The sequence below is a fragment of the Sebastes fasciatus genome, chromosome 11, assembly GCF_043250625.1.
Source record: "Sebastes fasciatus isolate fSebFas1 chromosome 11, fSebFas1.pri, whole genome shotgun sequence".
In the NCBI taxonomy this organism is placed as follows: Eukaryota; Metazoa; Chordata; class Actinopteri; order Perciformes; family Sebastidae; genus Sebastes; species Sebastes fasciatus.
In genome coordinates this window covers 8,185,611-8,206,149 of record NC_133805.1, presented here as the reverse complement: position 1 = coordinate 8,206,149, position 20,539 = coordinate 8,185,611, and the positions used below count along the sequence as shown (strand labels likewise).

General features: G+C 44.2%; 1 protein-coding gene across 9 annotated transcripts in view; it reads right to left on the bottom strand.

Annotated features, from left to right (window-relative positions):
- Positions 1 to 2,371: 2,371 nt before the first annotated feature.
- The window catches only part of rnf220a (ring finger protein 220a), a 203,637-nt gene continuing 185,469 nt past the window's right edge, over positions 2,372 to 20,539 (bottom strand). For 4 of the 9 annotated variants that reach the window (XM_074650285.1, XM_074650280.1, XM_074650281.1 and 1 more), the window contains 5 exons: positions 14,556 to 14,667; positions 10,484 to 10,678; positions 10,202 to 10,275; positions 9,997 to 10,071; positions 2,372 to 4,200 (listed from right to left, as the gene is read on the bottom strand). In XM_074650285.1, the coding sequence (XP_074506386.1) occupies positions 4,146 to 4,200; positions 9,997 to 10,071; positions 10,202 to 10,275; positions 10,484 to 10,678; positions 14,556 to 14,667 (511 nt within the window). In that variant the 3' untranslated portion in view covers positions 2,372 to 4,145. The remainder of the gene's footprint in view (positions 4,201 to 9,996; positions 10,072 to 10,201; positions 10,276 to 10,483; positions 10,679 to 14,555; positions 14,668 to 20,539) is intronic. The other 5 variants (XM_074650288.1, XM_074650286.1, XM_074650287.1 and 2 more) reach the window with 2 other exon arrangements.

Genomic DNA, 20,539 nt, shown 5'->3' with positions numbered 1-20,539 from the left:
CTGCTGATAGCTGCCTGATACTGGCAGTAGTGGGTTTATGTGGAGTTTTATGGAGAGAGCAGTGGTTGTGTCCTCTAGGTGGCAATGCTGTCTTCTGGATCTACTTCATAAGCAGATACATGGGAGCAGCTACACACCACCTTAAAGCTGCAGTAGGTAGAAATGGAGCAAATATGATTTACAAAAGTTATTTTTATAAAACAGTATATACAGTAGTGCATATATTAGGGCCACATTGAGGAAAAAAAACCAATGTGAGATTTCGAGAATAAAGTCTTAGGTTTAAGAGAAAAAAATCGTAATATTGTGAGAATAAAGTCAAAAGTTTAAGAGAAAGAAAAAGTAATGTTATGAGAATAAAGTCAAAAGTTTACGAGAAAAAAAGTTTTAATATTATGAGAACAAAGTCGTAAGTTTCCAAGAACACATACTGTATGTATGCTGAAATATGCTGAAAGGTTATTATGGCATTTTTTCCCAATGATGCCAAAAACATTCTGCCTACTACATGTTTAAGCAACAGATTTGTACATATTCACATTGACGCTGTAGGTTTGGGGCGGTTGGGATGGCTTCACTCACACCGGCCCTGGCAGGAATATGAGATCTGAGACATTGTGGTTTTGGGATTAACCAGTTGGGTTTTAAGCAAGACTCACCTCCTGCTGTGGTTTCCTAGTGGTTTCCTCCCTCGCAATAAAACTTTATTAGCATCTGACAGCACTTGTCTTAATGACTCACCCTGACGATGATCTAACACATATACATGCGGTTATTTCACCTTATGGAAAACAGGCTTCATCATGGCAGCGTCTCCTACGGCCTGAGCAGTCAACAAACGGATTGATGCAAACATGAAACACTTTTTACTGTCACATTACTATCAAAATAATGCTGTATTGTGTAACTTATGTAGTACACTATTATTTTTGGTGTTGTCATTTTATGTGGGAAGAGGTTTTGCAAGGCCGGATTAACCTCTTAGGGTATCTGAGGGCAAAACTTTGCATTTGACCCCAACCTTCTACACTCTGTGCAAAGTGTATGTATCCTGTCACCAATTCCCCATTAAAGGGATAGTTCAGGTGTTTTGAAGTGGGGTTGTATGAGGTACTTATCCATAGTCAGTGTGTTACCTACAGTAGATGACGGTCGGCACGGAGAGAAGCACGGAAGCAAAGAAATGTACTGCTGTGGACGGGACTGGCAGCAAAACATATTTTAGACACCTAAAAAATCTGTTTAAGTGTACGCTATATTTAGAATATTTTCGTTGGTTTACCTTGCCGGGAGACAGCTATACAGTTTATGTTTTCAACAGGGATCTGAAGCCGTTATCTATGCTCTCGCCAAAGCCACCAGACTCCATTGAAAAAAACAGTAATTTTACTTTGCAGAGGAGTCTGGTGGCTTTGGTGAGAGCATAGATGGATACAACGGATTCAGTTCCCCGACAGAAAGGGCTGTCTGACGGCCAGGTAAACCGGCAAAAACATTCTAAATATAGTGTACACTTAAACTGATTTTTTAGGTGGGCCTTTCTTTTAGGTGGCTAAAATACGTTTTGCTGCCGGCCCCGTCCACAGCAGTACAATACTTTTACTTTACTGCTTTTGTTCTCGTACTCCTGTTTCTCCAAGCTGGGGGCGTGCCAACCATCATCTACTGTAGGTAATACACTGAGTATGGATAAGCACCTCATACAACCCCACTTCAAAACACCCAAACAATCCCTTTAAGTACAATACACACAGCAAACAGTACATGGCATTTCCCATTATACAACATGACCACAGAACTGCCAGCACCAATAGAATAGCTCTCAAGTAGGCTAGGCTTATCCTGTCAGTTTGTGGTATTTTGATTAAACACAACTTTATCTGGGATTGTGCACTATGTGAGTCACACTTGTTTGTTTTCTTCTTTCACAAAATATTATGACTTTATTCACATAAAAGTATGAATGCAGTCTCGAAAACAAATGTCCTCAATGTGGTCATAATACTGTTGTACAGACACAATCCTCTTGTGCAATATGTCATCTTTAGGGCAGGTTCCAATCAACGAAAAGTCGGAGGAATCACAATGTGAATGCAATAATGTAGTATCCCATCCTGATTGCCTGCCCAGCGTTTAACCTACCAGAAGGTTTAACTACAGTGTTTAAACCAGGGGCCTCGTACATTACTTCAGAGTGGATGGAGATCGACTTCAAACACAAAAAAAAGACGTGAGATGACATTAAAGATGCACATAAACAGAGCAAGTGTCTTCTGCATCAAGGCCATCTTCCTCAGCTTTATTTCAGTGAACACAGGAACATTTCCGTCTTATTTTACCACCCAGGTTTTTGTGTGAACGAGACCACTCGTGGTATTTGAGAAGTTTTATTTTTTCTTTTTTTTTCAGCATTTCTTACAACAATACAGACGTCACAGAATACATAGTTTTACAAACACAAAGCACACCACCACCTTGGTTGCTGCTGCTGCTGCTGCCGTAAAAGGGAAAGGGTATGGGGGGTGGGGGAGGAAATGCTGCGGGTTCTGGAAGTTGCCAGTTCAGCAAGTTGCCAGTTCAGCCTTGGCCATCCTTCTTTTCCAGAGACTCCCCTCATCCGTTATAGCTAGAAAGAACCTGCCCTTCGGGGGTTGCCATGTTGGGACCTTTTTTGCAGCGTTTTTAGCGGTGAGAACAATGGAAAAAAGCTTTCTTTTGAGACATGTAGGGGTAAAAAACGAAATGTTTCTAGACTATGATCTGAGCATGGTGTTACTCCAACTGAGAGGAAGCAGAAAATGGAGGTTAAAAGAAGAAGGCTCAGTTGGACGTTGTTTGCAGTAAATCTTGGGCAATAGGAATCTCTCCATTCGGTAGAACAAAAAAAAGATCTGTCCTCGCGTCGTGTTCTGCAGTTTATCAGGGTACTCTGCAGAAAAAATTACACCACCTAAATCTTGACCATCTAGTCTCGAGTAGTTTATTATTACTTAAATGTTTTATTCCTGTACAGTGAAATAACGGATCTTCAAATGATCTTTTTTTAAAAAATACAGAAGGCTTCTTTTATTCCAGCCATTTTTTTCCCCCCAAAACATCATTCCCAGACGCCTCCAACTTACAACAGGACTTTGATATTATATACTTCTGTTCTGTGTGTGGTCTGCTGACGGTAATGTATGTGTTTGCACGTGTGTGTGTGTGTGTGTGTGTGTACATATGTGTGAACTCTATGTCATTTACACCCAACATTGTAAACATACATAGAACTATATTACATGTGCTTGCACTGCATCTTGAAGGGGGGGAGAAATTTTGGTTTACTTCACTAGAACATCACAAAAGAGGGGGAAGAAGAGAAGGGAAGGGCTCGTGAGAAGAAGAAGAAGAGGAGGAGGAGGAGGAGTGTCAAACTCCTTTTTCAAGGTTGTGAGGTTATTCTCAGTTTGGTTGAAAGCTCAGTTTTAGTGGACAGGCCCTTTTTTTAATTCTCTTAAGCAACAGGGGCAAGAGTTTTCTCTCTGGGATAGCGAACAAAAAAAAAGGAAAAACAAAAAAAAGAAGCTTTCTGTCGAGTCTTCCGGGTTAGAGCCCGTTGTCCAGCACCATCGAAATGTCAAAGAAGAGCTAGAGGGGGGAAAAAGAAGTCTTTATATTCTGTATTAAGAAGTTCCTTTCAGGTCCAGCTCCAGCAGCATGAAGCCACCAGGTCTCAGCAGGGTTTAGCTGGCTGTCGGGGGTTCTCCACTGACTTTAAAGTCCTTCAGTGGATGACACCCCGTTACATGGACAGGGAGTCATGTCAGTGATGGCAGACCTGTGGTCTCCTTTTCATTATTTTTTGTGGGTGGCCAGGCAGCCAGCCAGAGAGTCAGTCAGTCCTGCTCAGTCATTTCATCCAGTTATAACCTCCTGGAAAGAGCCGGTGGAGTCTCAAAGACAGCCGTCTCGTCTCTGTGCGCTCTTGGAGGGTTTGGAGCTAGCGACCCAGGCCACGAGAGAGAGAGGGGGGGGGGAACAAATGACGATCGACGGAGGGTAGGGGAGGGCGATGAAATCCAAGATGAGAGGAGGAATGGATTGGACCGACGAAGAGGCGCGGGGTGAGGGTGGGGGTGGGTGTGCTCTTTACAAGTAGACGCGCCTCAGGTCTCCGGGTGAGGTGATGGTGTTGCACTGCGGGCACAGCTTCTTGTTCCCCTGTGATGGATGGAGAGACAACAGTTAGCTTCGTTGCTTAGGAAATGAGTTAAGGTCAGAATAAGGTCACTCACAAATGCATTCACTCAGGATTATAGTGCTGCAACAACTTTCTTCATTTATGAAACTACCAAACATTTGTTGGTTCCAGTTTCTCTAATGTGAGGATCAGTCACACCGTCATCTGAGCTGAACCAGATCCTGATGTGTCTCAGGTCAATGTACCCAGATGATGGCGTACGAGACCTTTTTAGCCGTTGCTCTACTTAGTCGTGATGTAAATACATCAACACTTTGCAATATCATGATATTCATTTTCATCAACTTTCATCACCGCAAGACTTATACTAGGGACGGGCATTTCAAGCAAAAATACTATTCGATAATCACTGGGAACTCTTCAATCATTCTTCGAAGATCGACAGAAAAGAGCCAAACTGAACGTGCCACACATGTTTTACTGGTGCCTAGTTGTAACGTTATGACCAGGCCACGGTAAAAACAAGGAAAAATATTTTTCTTTAAGACATGATAGTCGCATAAACTATTTGATTTTTTGTATAATTTAATGAATATTTGAAAATCATGACCCATCCCTAATTTATACCTGTAATTCTCATCAACGATATGATATGGCATGCAGATTTTTAACAATTGATAAAGGTTGATTTTGGGCGGACAAAACAAGGAATTTGAAGATGTTACCATGAGTTCTTACTCTTTTCTGACATTCTATAGATCACAAACTGAACTGAAAAAATCATCAAAATAATAAAAAGTAATCATTAGTGGGAGACCTTCAGGTTTAGCCTTATCTGCATTAGTCCTTGATCACACAGAGCCCATTTTAGTAAATTTGTAATTGTTTTCAATGAGAGAGAAGCGTTTTGTCTCGATGAGGGAAAAGGCAAAGGAATAAACAGCGAGCCCGTAAATAGCAAAGCGGTCCGTTTCATTACTTTGTATTCATGTAATAAATATGCAGACGTCAATTAGATTGTAATCTGCATTACAAATGATGCACAGCAAACAAAAATGTTGTTATAATAATCACCCGCTTATAGTGATCGATTTGACCCGTGCACACTATAAGCGGTTTCCACTGTATTAACTATTTGGATAGCGTACAGTTCATGGTTTATGTTAAGGTAACGTAAGCACTTATAAAGTGGTTGCCTAGCAACAATAATAATAATTAAAAAAAAGATGGAGCAAATTGCAAAAAACACTGTCTGGTCGGGCAAAAGAAAGGCAGTGCGGTGCGCCTCGTGTTTTCCACCTGGATAACACGCTCTGTGTGATCACGTTTATAAAAGTGTCTCCTTTGACGGTTTAGCGGAGCCTCACAGGTGAGCCAAGTTCTGTCATATTAACCACTTCCTCCTCCTCCCTCTACGTGAATGTAAAACCCGCCTGTTAGCAGCATAGCTCCATCTCGCCGTCCTCTCCCTCTGCTTTGATAGTGTGCCATCTGCAGTAAAAGCAGCAGGTGATAATATGCAACACATTGAGACTGGGTGGTCTCTCCACCACTGTCCTCCCTCCACCTCTCCGTCTCTTCTCCTCTGCTGCCTCTTTCTACCCGTCAGCTTGTTTCCTCTCTTGTGTTGGGTGGTAACTGCTGTGCTGCGGGCACATTCCTGCACTTTTCACTCTGCTGTTTATTTGCATTGGTTACAGATGTAAGAATAAAATATAAAAGTCAAGATAGATCATGTAAATAAATGAAGCCGAGTGGTTCATCTGGAGTTAACTAGGAGAGGAGGCTGCAGCAATTGCTTCTTTTATGTTATGAATAGCTAGACGTGACTTGTTAAGACATATTTTGTCTACAAAACTGACCATCACCCACATCCCAAAAGTATCTCTTTGGTATGTGGAGACTTTCATCGGTCCACTGTAATGTGTGTAAAACATACGAGTGTATGAGTTTAGTCTTTCCCTCCGGAGAAACACTGCATGTGTGACATCTAACACTGGTACGACAGAATGCAGAGATCTCATACCTGGAGTACCTGAACCTTCCAAATCCCTGCTGGTCAGTACAAATAATGTACAGGTTCACTTGACCCTGGAGATTTATAGGCTTCTTGTCCTGTAAGCCACTGAATAAAGTCTTTGGAGTTGGCTCACAGAGTGAGGCAGTCTGAAGGGTGAACACATTCACACTGGAGAGGACTGAGGTGGTGCGAGAGTCTGACAGATCTCACAGGCTCCTGCCAAGAGGATTTGTGGCTCCAGAGAACTCAACAGAGGTTGTGTTAGCCAAATATTTTCCATCATTGACTGAATTTTTAAAAAAAATTCTCATTCTAAAAGTCAAAATTTAGCTATTGAACAAGGATCGATGTAACTCCATCATTCTATCTAACGCAATATTCTGCTTCAAACCGTATTTGTTGGCGTTTAGCCTTTCAAAACCAACATTGTCAAAAACGGTTTGCTCTCCCACTTGCTGCCGCACACACAAAGGAGGCTCGCACCTGCAGCTTATTAACAGACATTTTAAGCTTCATTCAAAAACCTCAAGAGAAGCTTTGAATGTAAAAAATGACATTCGATAGGGCCTACAGCTCTCATGGCTCGGTCCGATCCACTTTCTTTGTGTGTTCCTTGTGTGTATCAATGCCGGATTTATTTTCAGCGCACACAGAACGTACAGCTAGCGGACCGCGAGGAGATCGCTGAATTTGACAAAAAGTATATTGGATTAGAATCACCACCTTTAAAAACGCCTATGTCTTGTTATCATTCAAAATACGAAATGACGGGCAATTATAGATTATGATGGAGTTTTTAAAACCCAGTCCATCAGAATGACGGACAAAGAGAAAGTCTAACGCAACCACTGGTACTCAAAACAGTCTCTTTGTGTCTTAAGAGAGAATAAAAAAGAAGAAGGAAAAGTGTGGAGGTGAAGAAAGAGGAGAAAGATGGAGGATGCGTAGAAAAGTACACACGGGTTTCTACAGTAGCGCTGGGTATTATGGGTATGAGATGTTTTGATACTAGTGCTGATGCGAGTCCTCTTGTTTGTTTGCGCGCCCGTCGAAGCGGCGTACTCCCGTTTAGTGTGGGCGGTAAGTGTGTGTGGGTGTGTGCCCGTCACGCTGCGCTCCAGCTGCCTTGCTCATTAAAGCGGTAAGGGGCCGGGCTGACGTTAACTAGATTCCCAGGCATTTACTTTGATCAGCTTGGCCCTCCCGTTTTTATAGCTGTCTCCAGGCTACGAGTTTAATGCCCCGTACATTAGACCTGTGACGGCAGCACACACCAGTACACACCAGTACACACACACACTACACACCAGTACACAGGTACATGGATGGCAGATGGAAACAATGGGCCTCATTCAAGAATGTTTTCTTACGGTCTCCCTTTAAAAATGTAATAAAAGAAAATTAGAACTCTACTAAGTAATTTATAAAACATGCACAGACTGTTTTGTTGTAGCCACATGAAGCTCGTCATGAATCAGTATTGATCTTATATTGGATGCATGTTCCACACGATCATTAGCACATCTAAATGACCAATTAAACCTGAATAAGGGCAGCCATCATTAGGGCCAGGTGCCTTCTTAGTCTTACTTTACTTTTAATTTAACTTTAATCTACCATTATTTGCTGGAAAGAACGTTGATGAAATGCCAAAATGGGGGGCGATTGTATGTGTTGTACTATTAAATATCAATCACTTGGCAATTTTGGTACTACACTGGCCTTGAGACAACAAAAATCTGTAGCCACACAAGTGTCCGGTGAGGCTGCGATACTTAAAAGGTGCTAAATGCGACATTGGGAACATTTCTATTGCCTCCGCACGGCTCTCAACATGGCGACGGCTGAGCCGGTGACTTGCAGCTAACAGTGCTAACACTGCAGACAACGGCAACAGTGCTGACAGAGTTAACAGTGGTAAACTGAGGGGTAACCGGAGGGTGGGGGCTGTGCTTCCGCAAGGGTGCCATTGGTCGGGACGGCGTTATCAGCTGTAGCCGGCGTATGAGAGCAGTGCAGAGCGGCGGCCGTGAGCTAGCCAGTGGGACACATGCACTAAAAGGCACGTGCGGCCGGCCCGTCGGGTAGACACGGAGCTTAAAGGTACCCTCTGGAGTTTTCTTGTAAACAAACATTTGTTATGTTTACATTCAGTGTTTCTAATAGGGCTGGGCGATTAAGTCTATTCAATTACGATATTGGCTTCCAATGTTTACGAAAACAAGATAATGGAGATAAAGCGCACCCCTTTCCTTTACCGCGGTGCGCATTTGCTCCACTTGGCGGGTCAGGGACGGCTGCTCTAGGTTGGGTTGGAAAGGCCCAGAGTAAAGGTGGCTCGCAGCTCCGTGTCTGATTGGTCAATTACGGCACTTTACGGTGTGTTAATTCTTTATAGCAGAAGGCTGCTATGAATAACAGACCGTTGCCATGGACACAGATCTGATCTCTGTACGCAACAAGAGGACAATTTTATTAGGGGAATCCATAAAATCATTTTAAGATCAGTATTTTGGGTCAAATTATTGATTTCTTTAGTAAGTAGCCGCGTAATAAGCAGGTTAATGTACAGCAAGCCGGTCATTATTGTGAAATAAACCCCAACAGGGTGAGCAGGACCCCGACACAAAGCTGAAGGGTGATACAAGCTCACTGTACATTATCCCTTACTTATGATTATATGGTTTATAGGAGCACAGAGTTCTTCATAGATCTAGCCTCTTAATTTTGCTCTCACCAGATTGATGCATTTAACTTTAAAATGTAGGCTACAGCATTTTCTTTCTAAATGCATGATGTTTCCAAAGTCAATAAATAATTATGTTAAATAATCGTGATCTCGATATTGACCAAAATAACTGTGATTATGATTTTGGCCATAATTGAGCCGCTCTAATTTTGAACTAAAGTCATTTATCCTCTTGTGACCATAAAGATGCAGTGTTGCAGCAATTGCACACGTTCCTTCTGACGTTCATTTCTTCCCCTCTCTCTCTGTGTGTGTTTCTTCCTGTAATTATGCCAAGAGTGTATTTATTATAATTGCGAGTATACAGGTGGGGAACTGCTCATCGGTAACTGTTGACGTGTCATAAAGGTTAACTGATGGTGATTTATACAGTAGATAGAGCCACTGAGGTGAGAAGGAAAGAAAAAGGTAACAGAAGAGGACACTAAAGAGGACAGGATGTGTGGAGAAAAGAGGAGATAACAGCAAAGAAAACCAATGAAAGCCAGCGAGGAGACTGTTTATCCTCCGTGCTCCATTTACCACATTAGCACCAGCTAATTACACACTACTGAATATATTAGACTAACTAATAACCAACAGAACCACTGCCTGTGTGTGTGTGTGTGTGTGTGTGTGTGTGTGTGTGTGTGTGTGTGTGTGTGTGTGTGTGTGTGTGTGTGTATAGACCCGAGGCACTATGTAGAACTCATTGGAGGCTCGAGTTGACCACTTTATTCCAACATTTTAACAAGCCTTTTGGGGACCATTTCCCCAACTGAGAACTGGAAGTGTTTGCATTGCCTGGATCCTGTGTGTGTGTGTGTGTGTGTGCGTGTGCGTGTGTGTGTGTGTGTGTGTGTGTGTGTGTGTGCATGTGGTGAGAGAACAGGTCATTTGAGGAATATTCCATTTTAGTTCCTCCCCATGGGGCACAGCTACAGAGAGAAACTCACTGACTATGAAATGAGGCTGCAATAACTGCATGTCATGAGGAGCTGCCCTGCAGGAGGAGTGTGTGTGTGTGTGTGTGTGTGTGTGTGTGTGTGTGTGTGAGTTTGTGCGTACCAGAGTCCTGAGCCAGCATTCTTCACAATGGACGTGCCAGCACTGGATGGAGGTGAGCGGCATCGTGTAAGAGTCCTAGGAGCAGACAGTGAGAGAGGAGGAGGGAACATGAAATGACATCAAATCCAAAGGACACACACATGCCAGGTAACAACGACCAAAACAACACTGTACATTCCCTGACCGACAGCATCAAACCACTAACCATGGAACGACACAGCCAGCAGCCACAGAACCACTGAGCAAGGCAGCATGGGGGGGGGCAACTGAACCGGCAACCTGCAGGTCACACACACACACACACACACACGGACACGATATCGGGCAGGCAACGAGCAGAGACGACGAGAGGGAAGCAGGCAGAGGGAGGAGAAGATGAGGGAGAGAACCATGAATGAACCCAATCTTTTCTTTTCCTCTCGAAAAGAACGGAGGGATGAGGAGGAGGAGGGAGGAAGAGGAGCGGAAGAGGGAGGGAGTGCCTTACCCTCCGTAAGGGCTGCGGGAGGAGCCTCTTTATGCCGCTGCCGTAGCCACCAATCACAAGGCCCCTGTACAGGCAGTACAGGCCGAGGGGGAGGGACTTAGGCTGCCTCTCTCCGACCTCATTGGCCAGCGGCCGGGGCCCTGGCCACACCCCTAGGCTCTTGATCTCCGCGCCTGACTGGATAGCAGGCTTCCTCTGCGGAAGGGGAGGGTGGGGGTGGGAGAGGAGAGGAAGGGGGCGAAAGGTGGCAGCTAATCATAGAGCCGGGCTAGTACTGATCGCGCACGCACAGACAACCACAGTGCAACACACACACGCGTGTGGACAGACACACAGACCCACACACACATGAGAGCACGTACAGCTTAGACAGCCGATGAACAAACTGCTACGAAGAAATGCTTTAGAACTTTCTTTCTCTGTTCACACTGACTTTGTTTTGTCAAATAATGAGAAATATGAATGATGATGACTTGGCTAAGTCGCTGAAGGTCAAGCTTTTTAAAAAAAGTTCCTTATTATTAGGGCTGTCAAAGTTAACGCGATATAACATGTTTGCGCAAATTTGTTTTAATGCCACTAACTTCTTTAACGCATTAACACAACTTGTGATTTGTAAGCTGTAGCAGGCCCAGTCTAGAGCTAGAGGGAAACTAGAAAACCTAAGGAATCCATTGGTACCAACCATGTCACACTAGCTTGTCGGGTAGGAGGCTAAATAACGCTCCAAACTTACGCTAAATTTTGGTGAGGAAAAACTGCCATTTTCAAAAGGGGTCCCTTGACCTCTGACCTCGAGGTATGTGAATGAAAATGGGTTCTATGGGTACCAACGAGTCTCCCCTTTACAGACATGCCAACTTTATGATAATCACATGCAGTTTTGGGCAAGTCATAGTCAAGTCAGCACACTGACACACTGACAGCTGTTGTTGTCTGTTGGGTTTCAGTTTGCCATGTTATGACTTGAGCATATTTTTTATGCTAAATGCAGTACCTGTGAGGGTTTCTGGACAATATTTGTCATTGTTTTGTGTTGTTAATTGATGTCCAATAATAAATATAAGCATATAAGTCCTCTCCCATGTTGATAAGAGTATGAAATCCTTAACAAATCTCCCTTTAAGGTACGTTTTGAACAGATGAAAAAGGGATTAACTATTTTAATTGATTGACAGCCCTACTTATTATATTAATAACCAAACCCAGGCTGTATTTGCCTTCCTAAGGTGACCAGTAGATGGGGGTAGAAATCCACTGATGAGACCAAACCGCTGCGCTGAGCTCGCTTCAGGACCAGCGGAGGATCAACTTGAGCCAACTCGGCTGCAGCGGGAGAGCACTCGTTTTCTACTTACAGACAACTACCTGAGCGTTGGAGGGTTAGGACCCGTGCACAACAGTAACTCAGAACTAGACATGTTTCTGCATCTACTTGGGAGGTTACAGTGGAAATCTCCAGCATCTCTAAAGTTAAAGCAACCTGATGACTTTCACATCAGACACACAGAGACAGGGGAGGAGCGCAGTGACGGGTTAAAGACAGACAGAGACAGATTAGATGTAAGACGGCGGTGTGTGTGTGTGTGTGTGTGTGTGTGTGTGTGTGAGAACATTGTACACATATTTGTGTTTCTGTGTATGCTCAAATGTGTGTGTGTGCGTTAGAGAGAGAGATGAGGGACAGTGACAGATGAGTGGAGAAGAGCCGTGTGTCCGTGGGGCAGTGAGTGATCGATCGCTGTGCCTTGCCCTCCGTGTCACCTCGGGCACCCAGCGACCTTTAGGAAGCGCAAGCGTCGGTAATTACCCGCTTTTCACACACACATACACACACACACACACACAGGATGCCGACGCTGCACTGTCCACAGGCTTGAAGGATGACAGGATGGGTACTTGACACAAAGTGGGGAACGCAAACTCAGATGGTGGTGAGGGGTGTGCCGTCGTATCTCAAGCATCTGATGAACATGAATATTGACAATGTCCGTCATTCTCCCAGATGTTGTCATGGATGAACATGTGGCTTATATTATTGATCTGGGAGTCCGATCAATCACCTATACATGCTGTAAAGCTCAGAGCCATCTCCTCGCTTTACAACACAACACCGTCTGCTATGTGATTCTAGCTGGGGAGCATCAACTAGATATAATCTCTTACATGTTCTGCCTGGCCATGAATACACATCTCTCATATACATATATGGCAGAATCCTGACAGTCTTCCCACTGGAGTCTCTTATCCCAGCACACATTCAGGAGACTTGCGAAGCCATGCAAGAGCAGAAAACCACCACGACACGACAGCAACACAACGCCAACACTCGTACACTTATAAAGCTACGTGGACATCCACAAAGTGAAGGGAAATGAGATGCATACAGTCCCTACATGCACACTTCCAAGGAGTATATCCAGCAAACAACACAATACACTTCACTATTAATATATAATATCATTTAACAAAGAATAGAGTCTGTTCAGATCTGTGATCTGGTCAATTATTATGTTTATTAAAATATGTTTGTAAAGTGAGCAAGGGGCAGTGAAGTGGGAACTGTATCTGTGCTAGGGATGTCACGGTAACCGATACGTCGGTACCAAGTCGATGCCAAAATTCTGAAAACGTCAAGGTTTTTCTGCAGTACCGTAGGTACCGTCAAGGCTTGAGACTAACGTTGTCCCGTCGTCCAAGGGATCCCTAATAATGCTACATTGTGAACAACAAATCTTTGTTGAAATCAGCAGGACAAGAGCTAGTTAGCTGTTAGCAGCCGGTAAGCAACACAGTCCTAACGTAGCAGCTCGGCACAGAGCTAACGGCTAACGTTAACGGGAGGTAACATTGATTAACATCATGATGCGTTCAGGAAAAATGAGTATTAGGCGAAGGTAATTTCTAACGTTAATCATGATGTGTTCAAATGTAATCTTGTAAAATGTAGTTTTTGGCGAGAAACCTGAATAAATCCAGTTGTTTGATGGAGATGTTTTCACGGCAATATAAAACAGATAACAGAGAGGGAATTATGACCTGTTTAACTTCATAACAAAAATAAAATAGTTTATGTTGAAGTACATGGGATTTACTTTTGTTTTTCACCGTGGTATCAAGAACTGTGGAATTTCACTGGCGTTGGTATCGACTACTAAATTTCTGGCATCGTGACATCCCTAACCAGGCTGACCCTGCACCACCTCCTCATAAGAGTTACTCTGGCCTCACAGAGACCTAAACTGACGTAGTAAGATACAAAAATGTCCAAAGTTTATCACGAGACAGTTGCCCTCAAAGGGACAACCAAATGTAAGAGGTAAGTATGGACAAGTTTCACGATGCCCAGATCAGATTTATGATGTAAACTCTGACACATAATGGAAAACTGGCCCGTGCTCTCCTGCTATATCAATAGTAAATATATCCGTAGAATTTAAATTTCTCTGTTACAAGATGTGATTAATATTTCCAGGATGCTCACAAGAACGAACAGTGACGTCTATGCCTGGCTTCCATTGTGCACATCTTGTGTCGTTCATGTGATGCACGTGCCAGTGATCAATGACCACCTCAGTCCAAACACCTGCGAAGCACAATGTGGCCGCAAGCAACGCCTGAAGCCTCCTTTCAAAAACTGCCCACTGTGCCGTGGGTTGTGGGAGACTGCAGCAACAGTTGTGTGTCCTAAATACAGTAAATTGGGGCAAAAGAAGGCAGCATTCGGAGAAGCGTTTGACACAGAACCTGCATAGGATCCAGCCTCTGGATTGGGACACAGCATCTGTCTGCAACTGGTTGGAAAGCTGCTAGATTGGAGGATAAGAAGAAGGGCGCTGTTCATTTAGCTCAAACAGAGCGAAGAGCAACATCCTCCTTGGGGGGAGTTTCCTCAGGGATTGTGGGAAATTAGCTACGACTGCTACTAACCCCAGCACTACCTACCCATCCTCTAATCTGCACTTCTACATGACGTTATACAACACATGCTGGATTTAGCGCCTCCTGACAAAAGGCGCGATGCTGCCGTTGAGGGTTGATGTGAACCAGAGAGCATTCATGTTATACTCACCATGCAGATGAGACACTTGTACCGGTCCCCTCTCAGTATCTGCCTCTCCAGCTCTCTGATTCGAGCCTTCAGAGCCTCCATGGTGGTAGCCGTGGACTCCTCCTCCGTGACCCTGGGGGGACAGGAACAGAGAGAGAGCCCTCAAGCACTTGACGATTTGAAAGTGGGACAGAGCCCTAAACCTTCACGGACTTTGCGGGAAAGTGCCTCAAAGTCTGTGAATGTGGAGATTGGGCCTTAAGTCTCTAGCATAGCCTCCCTGTCCTACAGACCCACAATGCCTTGCGCCACACCTTCGTTTACTCCTATCGTTACATAAGTGTGTCAAAGTTTGATTCTCCTCAGATTTCCAGCTGTAGTCGTCTGATTATGGCCCTCTCTGTCACTCAGTATGTAGTATGACATTCTTATAATTAACACGGCTGTATCCTCAAAGGCCCTTGATCTCACAACACATTTACAACGTTAGCCACTTCCCTCGTTCATTCCCATCATCTTTTACATTTTCCTCGCACTCCACCCTTCAATTTCCCCGTTTTGTCCTCTTCTCCTAACATCTCCCGTTCACCTTTCTACATCTCCTCTCTTCTGTTTGTCCATCCATCCCTCTCAATTTAGTTCCTTTCCTCTGCTTTTATCTCCTCTTTCCCCTCGTGTCCTCACTTCATCCCTCCTTCACTCTACCCCCCCCCCCCCTCGTCCTCCCTTTCTTCCTGCCTCTAAGCAGCCTCTGATTAATGTGTAGCGTGATAACAGAAAATGTGCATTTAACACTGTCCCGACAGCATATGAAGCAGCCATAACTAAATCAATACCGCCGACGCACAGACCACAACGCTGCCGCTGCTGATGATGATTTGGCGCAGCGAGACGAGGCGGCCCGTGTTTATTATGGCCATCCGCTCGTTCGCTGGCAAGATGCAATAGCAGCGTGTGTGTCTGTGTGTGTGTGTGTGTGTGTGTGTGTGTTAAAATGGGAGCGAGTGTGTGTGTGTTTATGGTGATGTGGTCATTTTGCAGCCTGATAGCTAGCTGATCTATGGTATTGATCTGGATGGGGAAGGACAAGCGGAGAGAGGGAAGAGAGGGCGAGAGCAAAATAGAACGATAAGTGGCTGTGTGTGTGTGTGTGTGTGTGTGTGTGTGTGTGTGTGTGTGGCCTAGGATATGGCTTCATTTGCTGCATCCTCAAACAGCAGAGAGGCTACAGCGAGAGGAAAACTTTATCACTTTCCTATTAAGAGACTGGTTTCTGTAAATCCATTTCTACTGTAAGTAAATGTACATGTTATTCCCTTGATTCCTATCATCGCGCAAGCTCATTAAAATAAATTGAACATTTAGACTAAATTGAAGATTAAATTAAAGTTAAACATGTCAGGTTTGCGTGGCCATCACCAGATGCACTGTGGAGTTTAACAGAGAAGCCTCAGGTTTGCAGTTAGTTTGATTTCTTTTTGGCAGAAACTGGTCCAGGAGCAACGGAAACTCTCTGAAAACTGTAGTTCCCCGTTCTCTCTCTGCTCCATCTCTTAAATCCTCAAAATTACGCTGCAACCATTTTACAGCAGGCTATTCCCAGATTGTAACTTGGCCACTGAGGAATCTTAATTTTGATTGGCTGGCAGCTCCTAGGCCTGTCTTGAAATGTGCTCTTTCCTGTTAAGCTGTAAGTTGCCGAGCATTACAAGTGGCAGGAATAATAATGAGGTAAAGGAACTATATTTCATGATATTTTTTATAAGGAAAGCTAGATCAAAATGCGTTTCTGTGCAACTGACTGGTATCTTTAATTTGATTACTTACGGTTAGGGCTGTAGCGATTAATCTATTCGTCAATAAACATTTTTTTTTATCAGATTCATGAGATTCACGTCACTTTCCTTCCTGCGTGGGGACATCAGTTGTCAGGATCAGCGTTATCGAGGCTGGCCGGGACACTGAGCTGTTCTGCCACCACAGATGCAGCGTGAGGTTTTGCTTCCTCCACGGGAGAACTCGACCTGCTCTAGCTCCTCCCTGTAACCCCCATCAGCCATCCTGTGTCTATAAAGACCTAGTTGGGACTCCTAGACTGACTCGCCGCTCCATGCCCTATAAACTGCTTTACCCTCTCCTCTTATTAGTCCTGAGCTTGTAAAAAGCCATTTAGCCTTGATTAGCCTGCTAGCTTATAAAGCAGGCAGTGGACTCTGGGCTGGACAGGACTGGATGGGGGTTGTCCCTAAAACAAGGCCCTCTCTCTCTTTTAACGACTCCAATAAAGCCCTCCGTCGCTCAGTCGAGCACAAAACTGTGCCAAGCGGCTCTCCTTCCTCGTCCAAAGTGAGTTAAAGAACGGAGACGGAAAAGAAGTTTTACTCTTAAAGATTCTCCTTTTCTCTCAACAACACCGGCGTCTCCTGTCTCCTCTCTACTGTCCTTTATTGTCCTGTAATGAATATTCATTTAGCACAGCTGATTTATAGAACACCACGTTTGAAAAGTTGCTTAATTTCCCAATGCTATAAAAAAGACATGTTAATCTTTCTGTGGCAATCTAAACAGGGAGACGTGGAGGTGGAGGGGGGAGTAACGGGGGATGGAGGAGGTGCAGAGATTTAATGGAGGTAAAAAAAAAAAAGGAGAACAGGATGATTTCACAGGGCCAAGGAAAGGAAAGACAACTCTCTGGGGCTGAATGTGACACACAGAGAGATAAACGGCCTCTCAACCAGCAAGAACCACAAGTAGAAATCCTTGAGTTTAAGCCCTTTATGCTATTTGTGTGAGTCACTGGTTTAAGCTGGCTCAGGGGTTTTCAACCTTTAGTCTCCGAGCCAAAAATGCGAAAATTTATGTCACTCTGGGACTCTGGGCTTAGCAAACATGTCATGTAGACTTACAGAAACAAGCTAACAGTTCAATCTGGGTTACAACCGAAAATGTGAGGTGTAAAAATGTCTGAGTTGTCGTAGCAGCAAGTTTCCGAGAGTGTGGGTCCAAGCGGTAGACTAACGGTATGTATGCTGCTTTAAACCATACAGTATATACGACACACAGATTTGATGAGCATTGTGAGGTTGTATGAATGCAGGTATTAGTGGTGATACAACAATGTGACATGTGCTATATCAGGCTGCTGCAAAGTTTGATGAGCTAATAAATAAAGAGTTGTTAATCACGCAGTGTGTTAGGGCTAATAGCTCTCAACATTTGTAAGTAGCTTAAATTAGGTTAACTTAAGTTTATGTTAATTATAACCTTTTTGGTCATCTAAAAATGTCTTATTCAGGGTTCGGTTGTACTTAACTTCAAACTCTTGTGTCACTTCTGGTTGCAAAAAAACAAGACGGTGACGGACAAAATGCAGAACTCACGGATCAAGAACTCAGCAAATCTGTGTATTTTGCAAAATTGGATCTTACGGAAGCCCTGAGAAGCAAGTAAGAAAAAAAAATCTGGTGATCAAATTACTAAATTATTGGTTGTTGTAATACTTATTTCGGCCACAAGAGGCCCGAAGTGCACCACTACCCCATGTTCTAAATAGGACTAAAACCATTTGTGTTTTCCCTAACAGCAGATTAGCGCAGATTAAAATACATTTCTAGCCAAAAGAAAGACATGATAGTAATGTTACAGTTTAGTCCTATTTAGAACATGGGGTACTGGTGCACTTCAGCCTCTTGTGACCAAAATGAGTATTACAACAACAACAAACAATTAAGATCAGACTTCGAAAATTAATCACCATTATTGTTTTTCCCACTTGCCTCTCAGGGCTTCCATAGGATCCAGATGATCCTGACAAAAAATGATCCTAAAAAACCTTTTTAAGGAACTTAGAAAGAAAACCCTTTTTCACCTGTTCTTTAATCAAACACAGGAGAGAAAAGTTTGGATCAGATTTAGCAAATGATCACCAGCATTTTTTTCCCCTCACATGCCTCTTTGGGGCTTCCATACAATCTGGAACAAGATGGAAAAACTTCTGAACCCAAACCTACAGTGTTCAGCCTACGTTTACTTCATAATGTCCTGGACTCTCTGTTGAGTATATGAGGCTGTCAGTACACCAGACTGAATATGTATGCGTCTCCCTCCTAATTACAGATATTTACTGGTACGTCCTGCACATCTGTTCGCTCTGTGTTTGTACATGGCGTTTCAGAGAGTTTGTGGGCACAGTGGGACGAAGCCCTGGCTCGGTAGGTTTTAACTGAAGCCGTGGCCTTGGTCTGACGGCCCGGCATCATAAAACCTGAGGAACCAATACTGAAATACAACTTCCATTCACGCAACATGCTGCTACTCCAACTCAGTTACTGGCCCACGGGGGCTTTTTTGAATGGTGTGTGTGTGTGTGTGTGTGTGTGTGTGTGTGAGTGAAAGAAAGTGAAATTGCGGCGCATTTCCATCTCCAGTCACCCCTATGGCGACAAGCGAGCAAGAGAGCCTGACAGAGACAGATAGGTGGCCGCGCCTCCCCTCTATTTAGCGCTCTGTCCCCAACGTGTGTGGGGCTATTTCTCATTTCATTAGTGTGTGTGTGTGTCTGTGTGTAGCTGAAGACCTCCGCCATCCATCTCAATCAGCCCCGTGTCTTAATCTACTGTCTACCTACATTTTGGCCTCTCTCTCTCTCTCTCTCTCTCTCAACGCGAGCACACAGCGAAATGATAAAATTACGTAACAATTAATTCTAAAAACACAATATTCTAGCAAACATTTTATCCCCCAGGTAGGGGAATAAATCTGTCACATGCAGGTGCTGTGAAAATAGCAGCGGTAAATCCCTTTAGAGCATCATTCTCTGCTGCACCCTGTTAACCGAGGCCTTAACTACACTGACACACCATGATAAAACATTTAAGTCACTATTGATTTCCCCTGCCTCGGCCCGATCTCTGTGTGTGTGTGTGTGTGTGTGTGTGTGTGTGTGTGTGTGTGTGTGTGTGTGGGTCTCAGATGGCAAAAGGGAAAGGGATGGGGGGGGACGTTTTGTAAGTGCCTGAGAAAAATTGAGACAGAGGACAGGGAGAAAAGAGAAATGGGAAAGAGAAAGAAGGGAGAAAGAGAGAGAAATGTGGCTTAGCGACAACAATAAAGAGATGAACCGGAGAGGAAAAAGGCAGCGAGGGCGACTAGGCAGTGTGTGTGTGTGTGTGTAGAGGGAGGGGGGGGGGGAGACGGAGGGTAGAAATCTAGCTTCATCACTTCCAAATTGAGGACAGATTCAATTATTTGCAGAAACCACATGGAAATCTCTCCGCATTGTTCCAGCTGGAGCACCAAATTTGGCAGCAATCGCATTGGCGGCATTGGAGGGGCCATTTATCTTGGAGGGGAGAGAGCGTCTCAGGCGTTGTACGTGTATATACATGTGTGTGTGTGTGTGCGCGTGAGAGCTCATTTATCTTGCGGGGGAATGAGCAAGAGAACGAGGACGCCCCGGGAGGCGACCAGATCATTACCCATCTGGGATCAGAGACAGAGAGAGAGAGAGATTTCACTAACGCTGCCCTGTGCAAAGCCACACACACACACACACACAGACACACACACACACACACACACACACACACACACACACACACACACACACACACACACACACACACACACACACACACACACACACACACACACACACACACACACACACACACACACACACACACACACACGTACTATGTATCAATGTAACGAAAGGAGACAAATCTCATTTTCATTTGGGGACGGAGGGGCACAGAAGCTCCGCAAATACGTGCATTTATAGCGAGCGGAGAGGAGTGAGGCGGGGAATTGTTCCAGCCAGCTGACTGCTTGTTCCACTGCAATCATTCAGCATCTAGTTGGCTCCCCTTTAAATGGATACTTAGATTACGCCGTGTTCTGCTCCGGGTGGCCACTAAGACCTCAGCTGGAACATCACATAACGACACGCCGCCTACATTCAGGCTATAACAAAGTCATAACGTCACATTTTTCTTGGGAAATTT